The following is a 26077-nucleotide window of genomic DNA, read 5'->3' as shown; positions in this document are numbered from 1 at the left end:
TAGGCGGTTACAAAAAAATAAAAAGAGAAAGAAAGAAAGAAGTATCAAGAGGCACTTGCCCTCAACGCATACAGGGAGGGTTTAGAGGGGGAAACAGATCCGCGCAAGAAATGTTGAGCATGCAATTTGTTTCCGGAGAAGACCGTCTTGTCTATGTGTGCAAAGTCAAATGTGCCAGCGTTTTGGCAGTAGCCTCCCAGGTTTCTCAGTGCACTCATTATTAAACATTTGGAAGTGCAAACCCAAACGGGCTTCTGTAGTCTTGGCTGATCATACGTGGGCCCACAGAAGCGGTTCTGCACGCTGGCCTTTGTAGCCTCGCCTCCTGTGTCGCCTTGAAGCTGTGAGCCCAGGGGACTTTTAAATCCCACCTTTTTAAGCGAGGATTTCTCCCCAGCCAGAGAATGCCTGACTGTTTAGTTATTAATGCCAAGGATGGCCCTCTCACTACCCCCACCCACCTTATTCAGCCCTTGACCTCTTGTAATTCAACCATCAAAAAAAAAAAAATCCTTTTTATTCATGCAGAGAAATGAAGGCATGGCAAAAAGGACTCACATGCGATTGGAAGATGGCGGGGCTGAAAGACACGAGGACACCAATGGCTTCTACATAATTTCTTTCTTTCTCGGGGAGAGCGAATGATAGCATTCATATCTTGCTCAGTCTGAATTAAATGGAAGTTTCTATTCTGTGCAACTTCAGCTTTCAGACTTCAGCTTTGTTTAAAATGCAGTAGAGACTACTGCATTTAAAAAAGGCTGAAGTCTACTGCATTTTGAATATTGATATTGCGATTTAATTTTTCATTATCCTTTACTTATTTAACTCTTTTACTGCTATCAACTAGCGCGCTCGCCAGATTATTCAAGTAGCACACAGCCATGAACGAGCTGCCACCGTTTGTTCGTTCTTTACCCTGTCTGAGCACTGTGAGCAGATGAGGGGTGGCGTGGGTGTCTACAGTAGAAACCGCTCCCGTAACGCTGGTCTCAAATCTCGACCATAAACAACAATGGCGGCGGAATCACTTTTCTGGAAGTTTTCTATGCCTGGATCTAGTTTCTCCATTTCTATGCTCTAAACTAATGGTGCGAGCGAGGGACATTTGCGAGCCTCGTTCATTGCAAATGGCTGCTACCAGCTGTCAGTTTGGCTCGATGACACATAGGCCTGTATTTTACAAAAGATTGCGTTTTTCTATTGCATCTCAAAGGTTAGCTACTTTCAAGCTACTTCGATGGCAGTTTAAGACATCCTTAACTCATTAAATGCCCATGTGATGTCAACGCGTCAATCTCTTTGATGTCTCTGGAGGCCCACGACGCGTTTGACGCGTTGTACAGTATCTATACTGGACTGTACTTTACTGTACAATATGGGAAAAACACTACATTTCCCAAAATGCAGCGCGGTATCACATGAGCAGGAAGTGCAGTCTCCCTGCAGCCAATCACAAGCTTCTGCTGCCTTAACCCTATTGCATTTTTGATACACTCGGACTGAAAGACCATGCAAAGCTGCCTTAACCCAGTTGCGTTTTTGAGACTTGCACTCTCCCCCCTCACACGACAGCATTTTTGCGCTGGTGGATTCTTCGCCTGTCTGATCTAAGTTTTTCATCACCTCCATGTTCAATACGCGGTCTTTTCTACCGCCCGTGACAAACGCTGTGGCCCAGGTTTGGTAAAGAGTGGTCCTGACTGAAAGAAAACATGATCGTGAAAATAAACAGGACATCCTATCCTTGGATTACATTTACTCGGATCATGGATACTATTTTCCCAGTAACGCAGAGGTACGTAAAATGGCGGATTCTTCTCCTGATCTAGCTTTTTCAATCACCATGTTCAAAACGCTGCCCTTTCTACCGCCCGTGACACAAACTGAAAGAAAAGATTATTGTGAAAATAAACTGGACATACATGGATTATATTTACTCAACATATTACGGATACTTTTTCCACGCGAAAGTACGTAAAATGGCAGGTTGCCATGGCGACGATGGGCCCCTGCGAGGGTAAACCCTGAATCATCGTGGGCACCCGATGTGTTAAATCCTTAATGTAGCAGTAAAAGAGTTAATGACTGACAAGAGCAATACAGACGTGTGCAATGTTTCCAATGTGATTTTCATCATAGTAAAAAAAAATCACACCCGTGTGAACTGAGCGGTGGTCGTGGAGGCTGCGCAACAGCAAAACAAATATATATATATTGTGTGTGTGTGTGTGTGTGTGTGTGTGTGTGTGTGGGTGGGTGGGCGTCTGGCCTGGCCTGGCCTGAACAACAGCGCCCCTCCCTTAACATGTGTGGTCACAAAAGGTACTACATACAGGCTACATACAACATACAGACAGACACGCATACAGACAGACAGACAGACAGACAGACAGACAGACCCACACACACGGCCACGTATAGGAGCGTTGTGACCACCGCTCAAAAAACATGAATAGTTACAGCCAAACCGTATCGTGTAGGTTCATAATCTTTGAGAGCGCTGGATTATAAAAATGTACTTTTACAATAATAAATGTAATGTTTTTATTTAACATGTGAGAACATCATGTTCACTCACTTCCATGACATTTACTGAAATACGCATACACCTAGCTAATCCTTAGCCAATCACAAGAGCTGAGCAAAACAACATTTGCAATAGAGTGCCATAGCTTCAGCCCCATGTCGACGTTTCAACCTCCTGCTGTGTTCAACGTCTTTAGTGTCATTCTTCATGAGAACAGTATTAGCCACTAGCTCACTAAATACCGTACTGAAGAGATCAAGTATCTTACTGTAACTCTGATCCAACATTCTTTCATGTTGTGTGACTTTGTAAATCGATAAAAAGACAGACAGCTATGGACAAATTGAGGCACTAAACACTACACCATCGCTACTTGCTCTTTCTCTCACCATTTGACCAGTGCCTGCAACGGCATTAGGGATAGAGTCTTGTACGCATATAGCTAGGGCTGTCGCAATTATTACATAATCATCTAATCGCAATTATTTGACATAATCGCAATTATTTCGTCATAATCGTCATAATCCTTTCCATGTTGAAATGTTCATATTTTCAAACATTTTCAATGATTGTGGAAATACGCGGCGCGTTTTGAGATTGTAGATCTGCTATTTCCACTATCAGTGTTCTTTTTTAAGTATAAAGTTGTCAAAAGTGTAAGTAATTTCTTTGTATATTTAGGTTATGTGTCATATCTACCTTGTGCAATTTCAAAGTCTACAAGCCAAACAGAAATGTAATTGACAACGACGGAAACACAATTAAATAGTTAATCGCAATTATTTGAGTGACAATTAATTGTCACGTAAATTGTCATAATCGTGACAGCCCTACATGTACTGTAGCGCTATTCCCAACAAAAAGTTCCACCCTAATCGCTGTGATTGGCTGAGATAGGTTGCTGTTGTCGGTCCATACAATGTATTCCATGCACCACGGCTTGCCAACTCGGATTGCCAGTGCTCAGCACGGGTACTCGCTCACCTGGCAGCTCACTCGGGCGTGCCTCACGAGTCTCAAGAATAGAAGAGTAAAGTGTCACTGACGCACGCGCGTCAAGTTGGGCCATTTTGCTGGTGACACTTGTAGCTATTTTCAGTGGTGGTACTCAAGTGCTGTACAATTGAGGTATTTTTTTACTTTACTTGAGTATGTCCAGTCTTCAGTACTTTTACTTCACATCTCAGAGGCAAATATTACACTTTTACTCTTAATTCAGCCCTGTATACTGTACATTTCAGCCGTTTCAAAATAGGGTTAGGGTTAACTACAAGCTTATACATTTGGGGAAAAAAAACGCTCCATTCTCATTGAAACGCATTATGTGGAATCGGAATCGGGAATCCACTCTTTCTTTGGTGTGACCGTGCCCTAATGGAGTATTTCTACATTGTGTTATTGATTTTAGGTTTAATACAACTACAAAAAGTACTGCAGTGTAATCGACATGTGTTCTTTATGTATTTGTATGTCTCAAACAGTGTGCAGAGTGCATCAGTGCAGTTGTTGAACTTGGACCTGTTGGGTAGTTGATGTTTTCCGGTCAATCCTATGTGCCACGCGTCGACACTTCAAAATTAGAACCGTGCTCTGAGAGACACGTCAACAGGTTTTGACAAGTGTACTTGACGCCTCCAGTGTGGCTGCTGTCATGGCGCACGTCCGATACTCTTAATGTTTCAGGGCCTTAAGAATAGAATACATTATTGTCATTATACACAGTACAATGGGGGGAAAAAAAGGATCCTAAATGATGTTTTTAACAGGCCAAAACTAAAGAAAAGGAACTAAAGACTAACTAAAGACAAGGGATATAAGGCCTAAAGACAAGGGACATAAGGACTTGTTCTCGAACATAAAGTGGTCTAAAAGGTTTGTAGTAATACTGCTCATATGCAGATGGGTGCCAGGGATTCGAACCCGGGTATAAAGCCTAAATCTTATCCACTAGCGGGGAGTTCCCCCTGGGCGGGAGAGATACTAGACTTTTGGTCATCAGGCAGAGGCTCCATTACTTGAACCAAAAACGATTACCTCTCCAAAATGTTTTGTTGGGAATCACATACACGCATCTTGTACTCATTTCTAAATTTTCACAAATCCCATCAATAACACAAATCTCTGCTCCAGGCACATTTCAGGCCACTTTATTCCACTTTATTAATATGTGAAACCACATAATAGAAATATATCGTCAGTAGAGCACACAGGCAAAACTGTTCCAGACCCTGCCAAGGTCTATATTACATGGAATTTGACTACAACCCTCTTTCTATATGCGATTCATGTAAATACAATCTCTCACATTGAAGATTAAGACTAGTAATATTGCAGAGACCCTGAGAAAACAGCCTGGTCAACATTGGAATTTAACCAAAGCCAACCGCTTGCTTGAAGGCTATTAGTTACACTCAGTGGCCCATAGGTGTGGGGGAATCATCACATCTTTGTGCAGTCAATGAGCCACACTGTCGCAGTCTGGAAGCTAAGTGACTGGCCAAAAAAAAAAGAGACTGGTGATGTCTCACAACAGACACTGTCAGTCGAGCCAACAATTTGCCCACGAGGAGTAGATGGCACAGACGCACGCCCGTCCTATTGAAAAAAGGAGCTGTGGGGAAGATGCCACTGTCCTGCGTGCGAGGGGTCAGCCGATGCCCCTGACGGACACCACGCATGGCAGCCCCTCTCACATTTCATCACTATCATATGAGAGAGGCTCAATGACCGGCATTGATTCTGAAGGCATACGCAGGGCTGGGGCCCATTACACCGAGCAGTGGCTGGCTGGCTGGCTCCTTCCAGTCTGTTGGTGTACCGGGTGAGCATATAGCTTTCTTCATCAGTAATATCATTAGGGCATCATCTCCGCACGTTACTTCTGGGTTATTAACCAGTTTGGGGTTGGGGGGGGTGCGGGGGGCCTTGGCACTATGGCTAACACAGGCCATCTTTCACCCACCCCGCCGTGAGAGACATCTTGTTGACAAATAAAGCCTCCCCTCTGATTGGTAAAAATGGAGAGAGCATGCCTCCAACAGTCCGCATTAGCCTCTCATTGAAATGGATAGCAGGATGGGTCCGGCGCTGACATTTGGGGGGGGGGAGAAGCATCTAAAACGTGAGAATGCCGCAAAACAAACCTAGCCTGCCGAACAAAGCCCATTTGTCAGAGACAATCTGCGATGCGCTAGGAAGCGACAGAGCAGGGATTATAGTCTTTGTTAGTAATTACAGTGAATTGCAGCTTTGCCTCTAAATCATTAAACTGTTCAGAAAACGGGAGATCAGTGGCTTTTTCAGGGAGAAATGGAGAGATGACGAATGAGTGCGTTATGATAATTGACGGATGCTTAATGCAGTCGTTAGCATGCGTGGCGGCAGTTTGCAGCGGATTCTTTCAGGAGCCCTCCCTTTAAGGCTGATTTATACTTAGTTACACGCCAGTGTTGCACGCAGAAAATAGCAGACCTGATCTGCAAGTCCACAATGCATCAGCACAGCAATGCATATCTGCAAAGTAACTAGTAACTAAAGTTTTCAAATAAATGTAGTGGAGTAAAAGTACAACATTTGGATCCGAGGTGGAGTGGAGTAGAAGTCAAAGTATTGGAAATTGGAAACACTCAAGTACAAATACCTCAAAATTGTACTCAAGTATAGTACTTGAGTAAATGTACTAAGTTACTTTACACGAGTGGTTCTCAACCTTTTCAGGCCACGACCCCCAAAATAATCTTATTTTAAATGGGGACCCCCACACCCTGACGAGCACTAAGAGTTGAGGCACTACATTTTGTATAACATGGTTCTATTGTGAAAATAGAACCCATTTTCAAAATGTCTGCCTCCAATATTTGACAATTTGGCCAATGTTTAATTTGTCATTTTAGAGGTATTAAAAAGTCCTTCAATTGTCATTTTAGAAATGCAGATACCCTCTATACACATCTGGGGACCCCCCACAATAATTTGAGAACCACCGTTCTAGTCTACACCAAATGTCTTTGCCAAAAATTGCCAATCTAGAAGCCTTTTGGTAGAAGTTTTTGGCATTCAATGTTTTAATGCATAAGACCATATACACACACAGTGCACTGGTGACAGCCTGATCATGCACAGTTGGGGAGGATGGTGGCGGCGACGAGTCGCTCATCAAATCACCTATATCAGATTGTCGCGGTGAATGTTTTCTAATTCAGTTGGCCGGGGAAGGGCTCTGATATTCTGTCTGATCCCAGGCCAGCCACCTGAAAGGCAGGCCAGGTGGCGCCACCACCGTGGTGATGAGACCATCTGAATAGATGTCGTCAGACAAAAAGCCAGACGAGTCCATGTGTCAGTAATAATAACTGGGGATCGTTCCCCTCTGCTCTTTGGCCATCATCTGACAGCAGTGGACGAAAAAACAAACAAAAACAAAGACTCTTTCAGTTTGGTTCCGTAACTGACCGTAACGGTTCATTGATGCCCGATTTGTACTTGGATTGTGCATCTTGTCATGCACCGAAATTAGCCAATCTACAAACTGAGGCATAAGACCACACACACACACACAAAGGTTGTGAGCTTGTAGATCTGCTATTTCCGGTGCATAACACTCACAGCCAAGTATAAATCAGACTCGAGTTTGAGAAGTCAATAGGACTGTGGCCTACTCTTCCGAGTGACTTGGGAGCAGGGCCTGCGCCAGAGCCAGTACTGGAGAGATAAAACACCACTGTGAATGCAGTGCCTTCTCCTTAGCCTCAGAGGTTGTGAGTAATACCCCAGTTATAATTTAGAGCAGGGAATCGCATGCTGACAAAGGCAGCATATGTTGTATGAGTCAGTTCTGCGCCAAAGCTGGCGAGACGGGGGGTAGAAAGGTTTTCAACCCCCCCGCTAGCCTTGTGACGGTTTCCGGTTTTACCGGTTCGATCGGTTTACTTGATGATACCGGTTCAGTTTAGGAATACCGACTAGTGTCCGTCGCTCACTCTCAATGTGTCCCTTCCTGCCCCGCCGACCCATCCCTACTTCCAGTCACGACTCAGACTTTTAAGAGGGTTTTCGTTTATACCTTCCTTCCGATGGCACCGCTTGGTTTGGCGGGCGGCGGCGGCTCAAAGATTCGTTGCTGCTGTTGAGGAGGCAGCGTGGAGTACAGCGGGATGATTTTGATGTCGCCCGCGTCGGGCCCCAGGTCATCGATCTCCCTCTTGATTCGCTTGCAGGCCTCGTCAATTTCCTAAAAGAAACAAAAAAAAAAAAGGAAAAGAAAATACCAAAATAAATAACCAGGCGTCAGCAAACTGCGGTCGTTACTTTAGGCACGACGCAACGCAAACAGCTTCAGACGACACATGGAGAAACAACGGAGGTGAATCTCGATGACAGGGGGGGAGCGAAGTGGGAGGCGGCCAGGGAAGCGGTGGTTCCCTGCTACAGTACATTTGTTCTGCCTATCGCTCCATCTGACGGAGGAAATTAAACCTGGACTGCAGTGTGCTTTGCCGAGCTCCCCGTGGCTTTGTTGTCAAATGCAGCAATCATGGAAAACACGGCGCGCGCACGCACTTACTCTCTCTCTCTCTCACACACACTCACACACACGCACACATACAGCCAGACAGACACAAACAGGGTTCATTATTCCACAGTGCAGTATTGTAAGAAGGGGGGAATGTGAGATGAGACTGCAGCACTGATGCATAACCGCCGGCAAATCATGGCAGATCAGTTTAGTGAAGCTGAACGTTCTAGAGCCGGTGGGCTGGCAGACAGACAAGAGGGCCTGAGCAGGCGACAGGAATGAGGAAAAACATGATGACAACCATGAAGCCAACCAGTACAAGAACATTTATATTTTTTAAAGGCACAAAATAGATACCCATACCCCGCAGATGGCCTCAGTATAACGTATTAAAAGTCAGCCTGACACGCGAGTTATTCTTACTTCACACAAGACATTCAGTCAGGCTTTTTTAAATACATAAAACATACATAAATAAGCCTTTTATTTTTCAAACAATTCCAATAACCAATGTAAGCGCAACTTTCTATTTTCTGTTTCAAAGATACCAGACTGAACTGACATGCAAATCCTCACAGCAGGGCCCCATTGTAATCAGCTCCAGAACACAGCCTGTACTGTTGCACCACCTACAGGCCAATAGGAGTAGTGCAGAGGTCCCCAACTGTTTTGCACCAAGGACCACTTTTCAGAAGTCAATATTTTTGCTGGTCCAACTGAAATGACCTCTGCATGGCTATTCCTTATTAACCCACAATATAATATACTGTAGAATTGTGCTGTACCTATTCTTTGTACTTATAATAGGGATATTTTACATTGTTGTCCTGTTGTCTGGCTTTTTACTTTGTTTCTTCTCTATGCTTATGCCTATATTGTGTAACTCCAAAAACAGAAAATAATGTCACTGGTTTGTCCCTTCTTCATTTAAAAAGTCTGCACTTGGTGGGTCTGTGGTGGTTGTTGGGAAGTGAAACGGTCATCCTTCTAACCAGCTGGGAGAAGGATGGTCTCAGTCAGTCTCACAGGATCCCTGCTAATGTTTGGAACGTATCAAACATGCCCCTGTTCGCCCACCACAGCTCCAGTTGGCTCTGAACGCAGCCACTTTGTCCACCAACTTAAATTCAGTTGCTTTTCTCTCCTATCCTGCATCACTGTCCTCACAATGCTACTCAATCAGGCATGCGTTAAGGGCATGTGTGCTTTAATGTGGTTGATTTTAATTTTTTTCAGCTTCACATTGGCCTGATTCTGGTTTTATACAAATCATTGCATAACTGGCACTAGAGGAAAGGTGTCATTATGCGCAGAGTCGGCGTGACCATTACGCACGGCTGTGAATAATTATAGCTCCCATCGCGCTGAGTGAAGACTTGGAAATGAATATATATATCACTTTCCAGCCGTTAAATTTGGTCATTGTACCTGTCATATTCCAATATTCTATATATGAGCGACATGCACAGATGGGCGATGTGGTTGCACGTTGTAATATTCTGTAACAAGTTTGTTGTGGCCGCGCATGTTAAAGCTATACTGTGTAAGATTCTCAACTAGTGGTCAGTAGCCCTATAGCAAACCGCGGTCGCGTTCGCGTCTTTCGCCCGTTTTTCGTACCTTCACACCCCCGCGTCTGCCTCCACAACGCCGAGAGCTATCTTTGGAGGGGTCCCTGGTTCCTGTGCGTTCAGGCATTCCGGAGAAACGGACTACTTCACCCTGCCTGGTAGGCGAGATTACCTTTTGAGTAAAGAGACACACGGGCGACTACAAATATGGCGACCCCACTTCAAGATGCGCTGTGATTGGCCGGTAGTGTACCATGTGTGCATGATCGGCGATGTGATTGGGCAACGTATACACAACGTATACAGATGATGCAGATTACGTCAATTTTGCGCGAAATCCGGTCCACGGCCAGGATCATAGAAAACATATAAAGAGAAGGCTTCAGAAGCTGAAAATAACGGAGTGGGTGTTCTAAAACTTTAGCGATTTAACAGTTAGGACAATTTTAAGATTTGTTTTATAAAAAAAGTTACATGGTACAACTTTAATATTACCATTTAGCACCCTGTTGAGACACAGGACGGACAGACTGACTGACAGAGGAGGAGGGAGGTGCATACCAGTGTTGTTTTTGACAGAAAATTTTGATTTAGTCATAGTCTTTTGAATAAAATGTAATTTAGACATAATTGTGTCACCTGAAAAGTTTTAGTTTTAGTCTAATTTTAGTCGACTAAATATCATAAGATTTTAGGTGACTAAATCTACAGTTGATTTAGTCAACTGAAATGTATTTTGGCAGGCCTTGATGGCATCATACACTTGATTGCGTGCTGAATCTACAAGCTCACAGCGCATGAGCTTGTAGATCGGCAATACCTGAGAGCAACCAAACATAAAATGACTCTTCAGCACTAGTCCCTCCCAAACGTTTTTTTTTTTTTTTCTTTTTTTTTTTTTTACGAAATTGTCAATATATTTAGTCTTAGTTTTAGTCATCACAGCTTAGTTTTTATTTCGTTTTCCTCAGTGAAAAAAACGCAGTCGACAAACATTTTTCGCCATAGTTTTAGTCAAAGAAATCAACACTGGTGCATAAAATTTGTTTCAATGGGTTACTGTAGGGCAGTCACGATTAATACATAATCGTCTATTCTCGATTATTTTTCATATTCGCGATTATTTTTCATATACACGATTATCGTCAATTATCCAATTTAATTAAAAAAAGTATTGTGTTTTGACAATAAAACCATTCTTAAACCTCACGTCGTCAACATTTGCATTCTTGAATGCGCCTCCTCCATGCGTCCCCGGCCGCTCCTCCTCCGCCGCACTGACTGCAGTCACACAGCAGGCAGGCTGGCTGGCTAACTAAACATGCTTAAAAAGTTTGTTTCAACCGATCCGATCAATTACTTTTTCCAGACGGTCGGAACAGACACATGTAGGCCTGGCCTACCATACGCATTCCCGGGACTATATTCCTTTTGATACATACAGAAAAAGGCTTTCGCTTTCGTTTCAACACAGAGGACTGGAGTCAATGCCTTAGCGCTGCTATTCTGCTGTGGAGGGGATGATGATGATGATGATGATGATGATCACACAGATGGCGACTAGAGTATAGATGTTAGATCGTGATAAACATTATCGGCTATTGTCACTATTTTCAGTTAGTCGGCTTTTTTTGCAGTTGTAGGCTATTTTCACAACGCCTCGCGACACGTTGTGAGCTTTGTAGATCGGCTATTTTCGCATCCCAACGCGACGCGTTGTGAGCTTGTAGATGAGCTATTTTCAAATAACCACTGTATAAATAGGGCTAAAGTTTGCAAGTAAATGTACTTAATAGTTACTTTACACCACTGATCAAGACAATATTCGTCAATCGCGATTATTTTGTATGCGATTAATCGTCTCCAGAAATTCCTAATCATGACAACCCTAGGTTACTGTTAACTATCGTCTTTTGTTTCGCTAAACTACTCGCAACAAAACAGTAGGCTTACTTAAGAGTCAGAGATGACTGAGGGAGGCTGTTCAACAGATACATGTGTATGTATTGGTCGTGAATCTTATATATAAAATAAAACTCCTTGGCGTTGCGGACCACCAGCAAATGAGCCTCCAGTGGTCCACGGACTGCAGGTTGGGGACCCCTGGCGTAGTGCACACGATCTGACGTCATGTGGCTCTGAATATATGAGCACTTTATACGCATTATCGTGAGGCTATTCTATGTAGTCAGTATTATAATAGCATATTGACGACATCAGGGATCTCTTTGTATGGGGATTTGTGGATTTATAGATATTCTTTGAGAACTGCTCCGACTATATAGCGTTTATTCACACAAATCGATGCTTTGGCCAGGCCAGGGCTTACCGCGAAACTATTTATTTTCGTTTCCTCACGGTTAGCCATTCAGCAACTAGCTCCCGTTTAGAGGCTGCTTTCTGCTTTGTCGGGCTGCGGTGTGTCAACGAAATAAACAAGCTTGCGAATCGTCCGTTTATTGTTATTTTGCTGCTGGCGTTCGCCGAAACGATTGCATTAGACTTTTTAGCTGGCAGCGGACGGTGTATACAGTATAAACTGTATATATGTATACGAGCGAGAGTGTGTGTGTGCGTGTGTGTGTGTGTGTGTATGAGAGAGAAATTATGTAATTTGTATGCACAACTCGAAGCCAACATCCACTTGCCTCAACACGCAAAAAGTACAAAGCGCTCCGTTTCCCGGCTGTCCTCTGGTTTGGCACCGTCCCTGTGTTCACAGCATTAATTCGTACCCAGCTGACGGGCATGTGCCTCTTAATCAACACATTGACAAGTCGTCAGGAGTGGAAGAGAGCAAATCTGAATGGATTGGTAAAATGACTCTGTGTATTAATAGCCCATCAAGCCCCTGGATGCAGCAGCTGCCATGAAAAATGGGGCCGTTTTGCCAGAGCGCTGCGAGCGGGCTGGCTGTCCCCCTCCCGATGGAAGAGAGATGGGGGAAGCGCGAGGAGCAGAGGCAGTCGGCCAGTGGCGGCAACCAACCTGTCCACAGGCGTTCGCAGAGACACCCGGGAGCAACAATCTACAGCCAAGCCCCGCACAAATACAGCTAAGGAAGACTACACATCTCAACTAGCAAGCAGCGCGGCCCCTGCCAATCCCCGTGTTCTGATGTTAGCCGCTGTGGGGGCAGCTTAATATTAGGACTTATCAGAGCTCGACAGCTGCGATAGGTTTGGATTTGTTCTCGTCTATGGAGCACATCGGTTTTGTTGTGACCGAAGGTTTCAGTTTACCATGAGAAATGTCACAGCTTGTCTCCGTGTGTGTACACATTTTTACAGTCTATGGGTCGGTTCCCTTGACACATCAATGTGATATCACAGGTGATATCAGGTGATATCACAGGTGACATCACCCATGTAAAAGTCCATATATGCGTATTCCCCAGAATCCATTTAATGCCCATATATGAAGATCTCTGATGCCATCAATATTAAGCCCATGTCTAACAGGAGGAAGACAGCCCATATCTGTGCGGCTGGTTCAGACAGGGATCTCCATAAAGGTACTATATAGGTACATGGATCTCCATATATGGGTAACTGGTCCGATATACATCACTGGCCCTGAGGCGTCCTACTAGTTTGTATAGGGTAGGTAAAGAGCCCTGGCCATCCTTTGCTTTCGTCTGCCATATTTTATTAAACACTTAAATCCTACATACTTGCCATACGATAAATAGTGGTAATAGCTGATATGATGCATCGTGAGCTTATAGATATGCAATTTGTGCCCAAAATGGATGCCAGGGTTAATGTGGTTAAACAGGGCTGGATGAAAAGGCTGTTCCATAGATCTGCCTCTGGATCATTAGCCAACATCAAAGTTGCCAGGAGAGTGGAAGGGTTAAGAAACATCCGAGGGTGTGCTGCAGCACCCTTTGAACACCGTTCAACACCACATTAACTCAGTTAACCCAATTAGGGCCGTGTTAATGAACGCTCGAAGCGACGGACCCACCACTATTAGAGATGCCGCGATCCGATCTTCTTATCGGATATCGAAGCAATACCAGCCAAAAAACAGATCGGGTCGGACTGCAGCGAAAATGACTGATCGAACGCTCCGATGCACTTCATTTCAGAGGTCTGCTTCAGCACTTCTATCCAGCTGCACATTGGATCCAGCCAGAGCCGTCTATTGGAGAGTTGCACCACCTCTGTTCCGTTCACTTCATCAGGCCAGGTCTTCTACGTAGACTTCCATCGGTGAATAGTGACAAAGCACCTAACCGGAAGTTCACGGACAGCACTGGAGTCTATGGGCATATGAACCATGTGACGGGTGCCGTTTTCTGCCCCCCACAACTCTCCAATAGATGGCCCTGGATCCGGCATGCTGCCATATTGGTATCGGATCGGAAGTGAAAAATGCCGATCACTGCATCTCTAACCGCTATTGAGGAAAGGAGGCGCAGGCGTATGAAAAACATAAAAAACCTAAACATTCAAAAAGCTGTAGGTGTTCCTGTACAACTAAAGAAAAATCAATCACAAGCCATCGAAGGAAAACACTGTCCCTAACTTCATCCCTTTTCGCAGTCATCGATCTCACATTGGCAAATGAAAACGTATGTTATACGCACAGGCGCAATTGCTGCCGGGACGTCGGAGCTTGGACGAGCAATTGCTGCTCATGAATAAGACAGCCTGTATTGTCTGATAGGGTAGAGGCGGCACACGCTGCAAGCATGTGGTTTCCTTTTACAGATGGCTTGTGTGTGGTTGAATAAAATTAGGAGCCATGTGTGAGGGGAAAAAAACATGAGGGGAAAACAAATCTAAATATGAAAAGAACAATGCGACAAGTGGGGTAGGTCCTGGGAGCAATAAGGCTTGTGGTATTCACACCAATGTGGGGCTCTTTCTCAACCGCAAGCAATCAACCAACCTAAATACCATTTCCTGAGAATGTAATCACACCAACACAGGCACCAATGGGTGTAACAAGCTGTCAGTATCCATGATCAGGCTACCGAAACATTTCTGTACGCTGTGTGTGTGTGTGTGTGTGTGTGTGTGTGTGTGTGTGTGTGTGTGTGTGTGTGTGTTCATTTCTGCCTGCCCAGCTGCGACCAAATTCATCATTTTGAGCTTGAACCTCGCCCTCCATTACACATCAGTGGACAACATTTGCAGGAGTTTTGAAAAAATAATAAATGACTTAATCTCAGGGACGCATGTGGAAGGGGATCTGGGTCAGAAAAGAAATAATCTGGTGGCTTCCAAGCTGGCATGGAAACATGCATTAAACATCTCTATCAACCTCGCCATTGTTAATTTATACTGTACTGTACGTGTGTGTGTGTGTGTGTGTGTGTGTGTGTGTGTGTGTGTGTGTGTGTGTGTGTGTGTGTGTGTGTGTGTGTGTGTGTGTGTGTGTGTGTGTACGTGTGTGTGTTACTGTAGGTATGGTAATGAACGCTACTCAGGAGAATTATTTAAAGTAAAACAGAGAACAAAGTAACAAACCAATAGCAATACAAGAATGATGTCATTCTTCCCTGTGGACCCACATATGGGCGCAACAACCTGCCCTGGGATTGAATTCTGCCCTGCCCGGAAAGCATTCCCTCCTGTATCTCCCCTACCCATCTCTCAAAATAAAAGATATGGAAAATACAAGATGTAATTTCATTTGACTGTCCACTGTCCAGATAGCTCAGTCTTTGGAGCACTCGCAGTTTGACCACAAGTAGGGCTGTCACGATATGACATTTTACATGACGATTAACTCACTTACTGCCAATTAAAAATGCCCTCGAGTGGCATTAGTGCCAGCCCTCTCCATAGACTTCCATGTAATTTGTAGTGCACAGATCATGCACATCCATGCACAGATCATGCACCATATTTGTGCAGGCTGTTCACAGCTTTCAAACAAAAAAAAAAGATTGGAAATCCGTTCAGGCATTCTTGAGATAATAGCCATTATGTTTTACATGTTATGTAAACAAAGATGGCTGCCCTGTATAAAGATGGGGTTGTATGGGGGTGGAACATGCAAAATCGCGATTGAAATCATGTTTACTAGATTTAATGGGGTCAAAAAAAAAAAAAAAAAAAAAAATTCTAAGTAAAAGTCGCCCAAAGTCGCTTGGCAGGGAAGCCCATAGTGAGAAAGTTGCTCTAAAAGTCGCCTGGCACTGTATGAGTTAATTGTCACTCAAATAATTGCGATTGACGATTTAATTGTGTATTCGTCGTTGACAATTACATTTCTGTTTGGCTTTTAGGCTTTGAAGTTTCACATGGCAGATATGACACATAACCTAAATATACAAAGAAATTACTGACATATTTGACATACTTAAAAAAAGAACATTGATAGTGGAAATAGCCGATCTACAAGCTCACAACGCGTCGCATTGTGAGCTTGTAGATCTGCTATTTCCACTATTTTTGACTGGAAACATTATGATGATTATGAAAAATAATCACGATTATGTCAAATAATCACGGCTAGACGATTATGTAATAATTGTGACAGCCCTAACCACAAGCTTCTCGGTTTGATCCCGGGCCCGGCCAACTCAGCATGAGTAGCACAGCTCCTTGTAGGGCTACACTATATATCGTTATCGTGTTGTTATCAAGGAATGACCAATGCGCAATATCAGTATCGCGAAAGGCAACGATATCGCCGTATATCGCCCTGGGCAATACATCGTCTATATCGTTGCCCATATCGCCCATATCGTTGTCCATATCGCTGCCTTTTGCTACACTTAGAATATCAAAATAACAAGTGTGGGAACCCAATAGCACTTAAAATCAAGAGTGATATTGACTTATTATTGTGGGCTCGCCTATAAGGCGAGCACACTTTAGATGTTGTCATTATTTATCTATCAGTCATATCATACTGTAGACGGGAACTTCGGTTCCTTTCTACTCCTACATACTTAGTGAGAAAATGAAAATAAAAACATCAATGTGTTCAGTTTACAGTGGCGAAGTGTGCTATTATTTTCTATAGCAATCGGCCAAATGGTGGCGCTGTAGGAAGCCTTCGAAAGTGCGAACTTTGAACAGGTATAGCTCATGCTGTGTTTGAGTTACAGTCATGAAACCTGTATACACGTATGCGTCTCCTCATGCCGAACAACTTTTACCCTCTAACTTTTGACCTCTGACCTTTAGGTCTCCCACAATTCGGAATTATATGAAAAACAGTAAAAATCTATCTCCTCCTGGGTTTTTTTCGATACGCGCACAAAACTTTTTTCACATAAACTTTGGACCAATACGGTCAAACTAATCTCGGCGGATTTCTTTTAAAGTGAAATATAATTTTTTAATAATTCTATCAATATTGCGGTTTCATGCAAATTATTCTTCTGCCTCTAAATCATACATGCAAAGTTACACGTTCATGGCATTTGGCAAAGATGTGGAGGGTTAGTCAAAGTATCACTGAAACCAATTTTATTCCAATCGGCCAAAGGGGGGCGCTATACGAAGCGTTTGAAAATTCAAACTTCAAACGGGCATAAGTCATGACTCGTTTCGTTTGAAGACATGCAACTTGTTACACGCGTGCTTTGACTCAAGCGGAAGACATCTGTGTCGTTGTTAAGTAAGCTCCGCCCTTTGATTTTCCGCCATTTTGAGCAGTTTGTAAAACGCGTAAACCCGCTTTTATTCTGGAATTTTCGCTCCACGTGCACAAAACTTTTTTTACGTGAACTTTGGACCGATATCTAAAGATCTGTCAGATCGGATTTCTTTAAAATTGAAACATGCTTTTTAAAATAAATTCAATGAATATTGCAGTTTTATGCAAATTATTCTTCTGCCTCTAAATCATACATGCAAAGTAACATGTTCATGGCATTTGGCAAAGATGTAGAGTGTTAGTCCAAATATCACTAAAACCAATCTTACCCCAATTGGCCAAAGGGGGGCGCTATATCATTTTGAGCAGTTTGTGAAACACTTAAACCCGTTAGGATTTTTTTTTGCAATTTGCATGAAACATTCTACACACAATCTAAGGACCTTTATCTAATATGCCTATGAAGTGCACACACACAAAAAAAAATAATAATAATGAATATAGCTGCAAGCAGCGATAAAGTGGCCAAAGCCAAAAACACCTCAAATCATGAACACAGCCTGCAATGTGCGTGAAATCTTGCAAGCACATTCCCAATAGGTCAAGGAACAGATACCACCCTTCTTACATTGGCCTGTTATAGCGCCACCAGCGGGTCAACTTTTGCACAACACATTTTTGGAACAAAATGGACCAATCTTTGACGTCAGTAACGTCAAAGAGAGCACTGCCTGCGATCTTGACATTTTGTACTTTTATAGCCATTGTTTTCTGGCTTGAAGCGAGCCCACAATTGTTTCGAAGGAACAATATTTTTCTAGTTATTATTATTACTGTATTATACTGAATAATGCTTAGTTTTCACTGTTGCAACACTTTTTTATAAATATGAAATTTGTACGGTAATATCGTAACTATATCGAAATATTTGGCATGAATACCGAGATATTACATTTTGTCCATATCGTGCAGCCCTAGCTCCTTGGGTAACCAAGTTGTGCATTAAAGGACCAGGTCACCTCTGGGACAACCAGATCTTATTTTATTGTTGTGTGGGACACGATCAACACAATCCTGAATAATTTTGTGTGTTCAATCTGTGTTTTTAGATATGTTAGTATTTCAGCATGCTACAACTGGTCATATGATGCATTTTGCATCATATGACCAGTTGTAGCATGCTGAAATCGGCTGAAATACTAAAATGGGAGCTGATGGTGGGTGTAGCAAATCACCTAAGAATTCCATCTCCCAGGGGTATCGTGCATTGAATGGGGGATAGGCACACTCGTGTGGCTGATGCCGACAATAAGCCACTCCGACCTAATTACTTACAGTTATTTAGATTAACCCTAGCATCCTTTTTCTGGGCACGGCATAATAGGCACGTGCAACTTGCATTGGCTATTTTCAAGGAAGAGATTTGGTGTAGAGGGGGAAAAAAGGAGGGTGACACCCTCCTTTCTGTCAAGTATAGACCCCTGAACAACCCCAGTCAAAGAAGTATAGTGTTTAAGTGGTTATTTTGTATTTCTTTTCTTAGCATCAATTCACCCAAGTATGATTACTTCTACCTTAAACAAACACCAACGAAAGGTTCCTCCAGTGACCATCATCTCCTGACTCTGCCTCCCAACCAAAGTAACTATCTATGCTTTGCTAACAGCAGCACTTTTAAAAGAAAGTAACCCTCTCCCAGGTGGCATCTGCAAGACGACGGAGGCCAACAAAAAGCACGGACAGACAAAAAAAACAAGAAAAAAAAAAAAAAAAACGTTACCTCTTGTCCGGTGAGGAAGAGAAGGAGGTCTCCCTCGTCCTCCTCGCACATGTGGATCTGGATGACGGTGCGTATGGCCGCCTCCAGGTAGTCCCTCTCGGGCTCCGGCGTGTAGAAGATCTCCACGGGATGCGTTCGCCCGGGGATGGTCAGCAGCGGGCAGCTGTCGAAGTACACCTGAAACTTACCAGCGTCTAGCGTGGCACTCATTACAATGACCTGATGGATCAAAACCAGGGGGGGAGGGAGAGAGAACATTTATTTATTCTGGTGAGAAAGGAGGAAAAAAAAGAAACTACAAACAGCCAAGGGTAAATGCGGGTGTTATGGGAGTGGGCATTGGCGTGAGGAATGAGACGGCATTTGATACGGCTCGATGGTGGCACTAAAAAGGGGATGAGGGCACATTGGAAGTGGAGAGGAGACGTGAATGACTGTGCAACCAAGTTTGGAATGACAAAAGTAGGGTAAAAGAAGAATGCACTGTGCTTGCGAGGAAGTGTTTAGAACAGGGGCACTGGAGCAAACTACTGTATCACTTAACATTAAACGTTGAGTCCTTGACCTATACAGGACCATGATAGTCCTTGCTGAAGTCAGGTACACAACCCCCCACCCGGCCCCATTAGGATTGTGAAGCGAGATGCGTATCCCTCATATTTTATCTCAGGACATTCGCAGGGGACAGTGTCTCGACATTTCACTCAACGCTCCGAGAGACATCATAATGGCTCTTAATCAGGGCAAATTAAACATGCAAATTTGGAAAGAGGAATGAGGGCAGGGGAGGTACTGTATAGGAGGGAGCGATGGAGAGGGTGGACGGGGTGGACGGGGGGGGAGATCATTCCCCATAACCTCAACCTCACATTCATCAGTTCCCCTCCCGAAATGACTGTCTAACCTTTGATTCCACACTGACAAACAACACCGTCATTGCCCATCTGCTTTATGAGAGTTGTGGTCAGCACATTCCACCCATAAAAAGCCACGCCTGCCTCTGCACACCCCGCCACGACACTCTTATTACCCCGACCCGTCTGGCTGCCTTAACTCTCAAACACCTGGAACGCGCCCGAGTCGTGTTAGATTTTAACCACTTTAACCATTATTTTATGCTTTAACTTTAGAAAAATAGCAGATATACAAGCTCACAGCGCGGCACCGAGTGCCGCGCTGCGAGCTTGTAGATCTGCTATTTTTGAAAAATCGTGAAAATGAGTGCAAGTCTTTGAATATCTTTGACCCGATCTTTGACCCGACTTCTAAATCCTTCCTCTAAATCAGCTGTTCTCAAACCTTTTCATGTCAAGGACCCCCAAAATTACAGGTATTTGGCCACGGACCCCCATCTCAAAATATGTTGTTCCAGGGACCACCCAGAAGTAAATATTTGAGTTACAAATGTTCGCTTTTAAGTAGATATATTCAAAGACTTGAAAAAAAAAATCATGATTTTTCAAAAATAGCAGATCTACAAGCTCGCAGCGCGGCACTCGGTGCCGCGCTGTGAGCTTGTATATCTGCTATTTTTCAATAGTTAAAGCAGTCAATAATCCTAGGCCTAAATGGGTTAAAATGGCCTGACCCCAGGAGCAAGGATCTACTGCTGTCACCGAGGGGACTCGCTGTGCATCTCCGGGCTGAATGACACCGTTTATCTTTTCGCAAACAAACACCCGGCCGTCAGCCTCAGAGAGTGAGTGTAAGCAAAAGGTGACAGAACGGAAGAATAGGGGGCGAGACGGGAGAGCGACAACAGCGTTGTTTGTCAAAAGTTCACGCTAGGAGAAGTAATACTTTGGGATAGAACGATGTGTTCTGTCGGAATGAACTGGGTTGTTGTGAATGAGAAACACTGCAATGTACTCAATTACAGGGAGGCTTGGATTTGGAGAAACCAGTGGCAAACTAGAGCAGAGTGTCTAGACTATTAGAAAAAAACTTAACAAAAAGAAAGTCCAACTGGGTACTGAAAGTCACATGCACAAAAATGTGTTTTCATTTTTGCTGAAAATTCCTTTTTCTTCCAATTTAGTTGTATCAATTCCCTGATTCTCCATGTATTCTAGACCCGTTAATTCTACAGCTTTATTTAGTGTCGTCGGTAAGTAAACGCGATGTTGACAATGCAGATTGCTGTTGTAGACAATTTTTTACTTGCCAGCTACTCATAATAACGTTTACCAGTATATAGTGTGGGGATTTAAGGGGAGCAAATGCTAATTTCATGCAAATTTGTCTTAAAGCGCAAAATTTTGCACAGATGTAGCCCAGGGCTTGCTCTAATGATTTAGCTAGGGCGCCCGAGCCGACGACCTTCGGGGTCGCCACAGCGGTCAAATAAAGTTGGGCTCCCATTGACTTTCTATACAGGAGGAAAATACCAGAAAAACATTTTTTTTTTCTGGGTATTCAAGTAGGATCTGAGGGGTCTAACTTGGGGTTGGCATTTGTTTTGCACAAAAAACATTCCTTGGGCTAGAAATAGCCTCAGAAAACGATGCATGTATGGGTGAGCATTCATGTTAGTCGGAGGCCTTAGGGTTCGCGATCGCATTTTACCACAATTTACCGCGACGCGATGCGCGGTACGGTACGGCGGCGCTGGTTTACTTGGAAACGCACATGATTTCTGGGAAACCCCCACCCACGCTGATCACAAGACGCTGATTCGCCGTACGGATTTTCAAACGAGGAAGGCCTCTTCAATGAGAGCGATTCTAGACCCCTGAATCGCCAAAACAAAAATTTAAAGGGGTGTGGCTAGCGATTCAGGGTCTGGAACTAGGCTACTACATCTGTGCAAAATTGTGCACTTTTAGACTGATTAGCACGAGAAAAAAAACCCTAAGGCCTCCGACTAACATGAATGCTCACCCATACATGCATCGTTTTCTGAGGCCATTTCTAGCCCAAGGAATGTTTTTTGTGCAAAACAAATGCCTGCAATGGATTCAGCATCATGACAAACCCCTAGTTAGACCCCTCAGATCGTACTTAAAGACCCAATGAAATGACTATTTTGGGTATTTTATTTTGAAGTTTCAGTTTGAAAAGGAAGCCTGTGTGTTTCTGAACCTATCCGAGGGGACCAGCCCTTTAGGCGATGGGATTTAAAATCTGAGTAATGGGAGTAATGGGAGCCAGCAATGGGAAACAAACAGGTGAATGTAACCAAAGGTTCATTTATATTCAAAAAGTCTATCTATGTCATCACTTTTTGAATTTCTGTTCACAGGAAGTAATTAAGAATGGCCTATTTAGGGACCTTTGATATATATATACACAAAAATGGTTTATTTTCTATTTGTTTGGCATCTAGTGTTAGGTATGGCCATATCACTACAGATATGCTCTAAAAGTGTGAAAAACATGTTTTTGATTTCACCCCGTCTTTAAATACCCCGGAAAAAAAAAGGTTTTTCTGGGTATTTTCCTCCTGTATAGAAAGTCAATGGGAGCCCAACTTGATTTGGCCGCTGTGGCGACCCCGAAGGTCGTCGGCTCGGGCGCCCTAGCTAAATCATTAGAGCAAGCCCTGGGCTACATCTGTGCAAAACTGTGCGCTTTAAGACAAATTTGCACGAAATTAGCATTTGCTCCCCTTAAATCCCCACACTAATAGTCAATCTATATAAAATCTAAGCGGTTTAAGCTTGTACACCAGACAAATCAGAAATCAAACCAGCTCTATCAGTACAAGGCATTGAGCATAACCTCATTGCTCATACATACATGCCTAAATAAAGGTTTGAAATGATATGACCCGCTAGCAAGTTTGACTTGACTAAACAAGACACACAAAAAGACATACAAGACAATATACAAAAGACAAAACAGACAAGCGTCAGGGTTTACCTTGAGGTCAGACCTCTGACGGACCACTTCCTTGAGGACCCCCATGAGGATGTCAGTGGCGAGCGTGCGCTCGTGGGCCTCATCCAGGATGATGACGCCGTAGCGCTCAAGCAGCGGGTCGTTCATGGCCTCACGCAGCAACATTCCATCTGTCATGTACCTGGTTGACAGTGCAAGGAGCCAGATCATACGTTTGTCACATATAATCTCTGCACTCGTATTCGTCTACTCGTATTAGGAAGAATGACTGGATCCACGGGTCCGATATTCAAACATTTTAATTATTCATAATGTACTGGATTTTGTGCCGTTTGTGTTCCCTCTTTCATGTTTTAAAAGAGTGACTTTGACAGCTGTTTCACTGTCTAATGCAAGTTAAAGAGACATTTTTTTGAATATATACACATTTTGGAATATATACACATTACAAATCAATGGAGCAAGACATCCCGCCAATATTTATATTTTCAAAATTCAAGAAACATTGTCAAAAATAGCAGAGCTTCAAGATCGCAATGTGAGCACGTAGATGTGCTAATCCTGAATTTGTTGGGAAAATGATATTATCGTCACAATAGTGAAATAGAGGTACTTTATATTCCGACTTTTGATTTTGTCCATATCACCCAGCCCTAGTTTGAGACAACAGGAAGTGGACGACTCTCCTTACTTGAGTATGGTCTTTGCCGAGCTGCAGTCCTCGAACCTGATGGAGTAGCCCACCTCTTGGCCCAGCATGACATCCATCTCATCGGCCACCCTCTGGGCCACACTCATGGCTGCCACTCTCCTGGGTTGGGTACAAGCCACGGCTCTCTTTGGACCTGGAATGGCCCGCACCATGTCCACACACCACTGGGGGATCTGAAGAAGCAGATACAGACAGTGGTACAGTATATATCAGAAAACAGCAAAAATGTCTGACTGTCCATGGCATTGGTTCTCAACCTGTGGGTGTGGATCCCTCAACTCTATACCTCAACTCTTGGTGCTCGTCAGGGTGGGGGGGTCCCCAGTTAAAAATATGATTATTTTGAGGGTCGCGGCCTGAAAAGGTTGAGAACCACTGGTCTAAGGGTATTGGTTCTTAAAGTGGGGTCCAGGGACCCAATGGGTCCTTGAGGGAGTTCCAGGGGGTTCCCAGCTAAATGATAGTTGGGAACCAAATGGACCCTTATCAGTCTATAACTCAGAGAGTGTACAAATGGAACAAAAATGGATTCCACTTTTGAATTTCCTATTCAAAACGTTCTGAAACTTAACTGTTTTCCAAATTTGAAAATTTGAAATTAAAAACTACAGAAGCTATCGGTTTCCAAATGGGAAACGAAACGGTGTAATCGAGTACTCGTCTGGTTGTGTGTGCGCTACAGGAGTTTCATATCCTCAAGTTGCGCGATGCCAACGTCACAATGGAGTGTGATGCGAGACTATTTCAACAAACGAGTCCACAGTGTTGGGGCGGACCCGGGTAGCTCACCCAGCAGAGCACACAGTCACATATCACATATCGAAGGATCAATCCTTGCCGCAGCATATATCAGAATTCATGGATTTTTATGTTACCTACGTCACTGACAAAAAAGTGGAGGATAAACCGCTGACTGTGTGCAATCACTGTGCAACATGGTTTGGCTTATGGCAGCAGCAGTATTTCCAATTTGATAACACATTTATGAAGACATCAAGGTGCTGTGCTACTCATACACTGAGTTGGCACTGCCCGGGATCGAGTATAGCACAAGGAGTTGGGTAGGAGAGAGCACCTCATTTTCCCAGTGGCATTTAAACAGCATCTCTATGCAGATTAAGAGTTCAAAGAGAGTCCATAACTAAATCAAAATACCCTATTCCCAATATATCCTGTACATTGTAGTTACACAACTTTGAAATCACTTTTCACTTCAATCTGATTCTGACAAATCCACAAACCCCAAATATGCTACTTCCAACAGCATATGAGTGGATAAAAACACAGATTACTTGCTAATTGCAAAGCCAACATCTATTTAAAGCCACATCTGCAAGTTTTTCTCTTTCCACCTGACATCACACACACAGCAGGGGTCCCTTATTCACAGTTAAAAAGCAGAGCAGGCCTGATTAGGTCTAAAGTTAGAGAAAAATCTTATTTCCAGGCTATTAGGCTTGGGTTATGGACGGTTCACTGCCAGTAGTACAAGGCAAACATAACATAGTCTTTGGAACGTCAACCCATCAGGAGGAAAGCACGCAAAATTAAACTATAACATCAGATTTAAGTGACGGCAGGGAGATACAAATATTTCACATTAATTCATCATTAACAACATTATTACATGCATTTCCTCAGGGCCTTGTTTATTAGCCTAAACACAACAATAAGCACTCCAGCTTGAACTTGCAAAACAGGACAGATATACAAGCTCATAGCGCGGCACTCGGTGCTGAGCTATGAGCTTGCATATCTGTCATTTTGGGGAAAAAAGATGACAATTTGAGCAAATCTTTGAATATATACTCTTTTAAAGCGAACATTTTTAACTCAAAATATTTTGAGATGGCGGTCCATGATAAATACATATAATTCTAGGGGTCCTTGACATTAAAAATGTTGAGCACCACAGATAAAGAAACATAGGTTTTTCAGAAAATCATTAGGATTTAGAAGACATTTTTAGGTATTTTTCAGGTAATTTATTGGCAAGTGCCCCGTCAGACCACCACTGCCCTCCCCTTTGTCCCTTTTGTACCTGCGTGGTCTTCCCGGAGCCCGTCTCGCCCACCAGCACAAAGCTCTGGTTGCGTGCCAGGATCTCGTTGAAGGTCTCCTTGTACTCCCAGACGGGCAGCTGCAGCCTCTTCTTGAGGATCTCGTAGTAGCGCGGCGTGTGCGGCAGGTTGGTGAAGGGGTTGATCTGCTGCTGCATGGCCGTCTGCTTTAGGAAGCCCACTCCGACACTCATGGGCGAGTTGATGGGCATCGTGACAGCAGCAGGCGGCTTTATGGTCCGGTCTCTGTCCCTGTCGCGATCTCTGTCTCGGTCCCTGTCCCTCGGACGCTCATCACGCTCTCGGTCCCTGTCGCGGTCACGCCTGCAATGAGACAAGAAGATAAGAAAACTTTATTGTCCATCAAATTGTACATGAAATGGAAATGTGTCTTTGGCACACAGGCAGTCAGTCAGTATACAACAATAAAACATACACAAAGAGGAAAGGAAACACTAGGTTAGGCTACTTAAGACTAAGGCAGAACAATTAAGAGGGGATAT

The 26077-nt window shown here is 43.6% G+C and overlaps 1 protein-coding gene across 2 annotated transcripts in view; it reads right to left on the bottom strand.

The window, feature by feature from the left end:
• dhx15 (DEAH (Asp-Glu-Ala-His) box helicase 15) overlaps positions 1-26077 on the bottom strand; it is a 68823-nt gene that overhangs the window by 37782 nt on the left and 4964 nt on the right. For both annotated transcript variants that reach the window (XM_080741285.1, XM_080741284.1), the window contains exons 2-6: positions 25556-25898; positions 23494-23687; positions 22824-22983; positions 18963-19181; positions 7593-7760 (exon numbers count right to left, since the gene is read on the bottom strand). In XM_080741285.1, coding sequence (XP_080597411.1) covers positions 7593-7760; positions 18963-19181; positions 22824-22983; positions 23494-23687; positions 25556-25898 — 1084 coding nt within the window. The remainder of the gene's footprint in view (positions 1-7592; positions 7761-18962; positions 19182-22823; positions 22984-23493; positions 23688-25555; positions 25899-26077) is intronic.

The sequence above is a fragment of the Nannobrachium achirus genome, assembly GCF_963921795.1.
Source record: "Nannobrachium achirus genome assembly, chromosome: 14".
In the NCBI taxonomy this organism is placed as follows: Eukaryota; Metazoa; Chordata; class Actinopteri; order Myctophiformes; family Myctophidae; genus Nannobrachium; species Nannobrachium achirus.
Note: the sequence above shows the minus strand (reverse complement) of the source record. Positions and strands in the feature narration are given on the sequence as shown.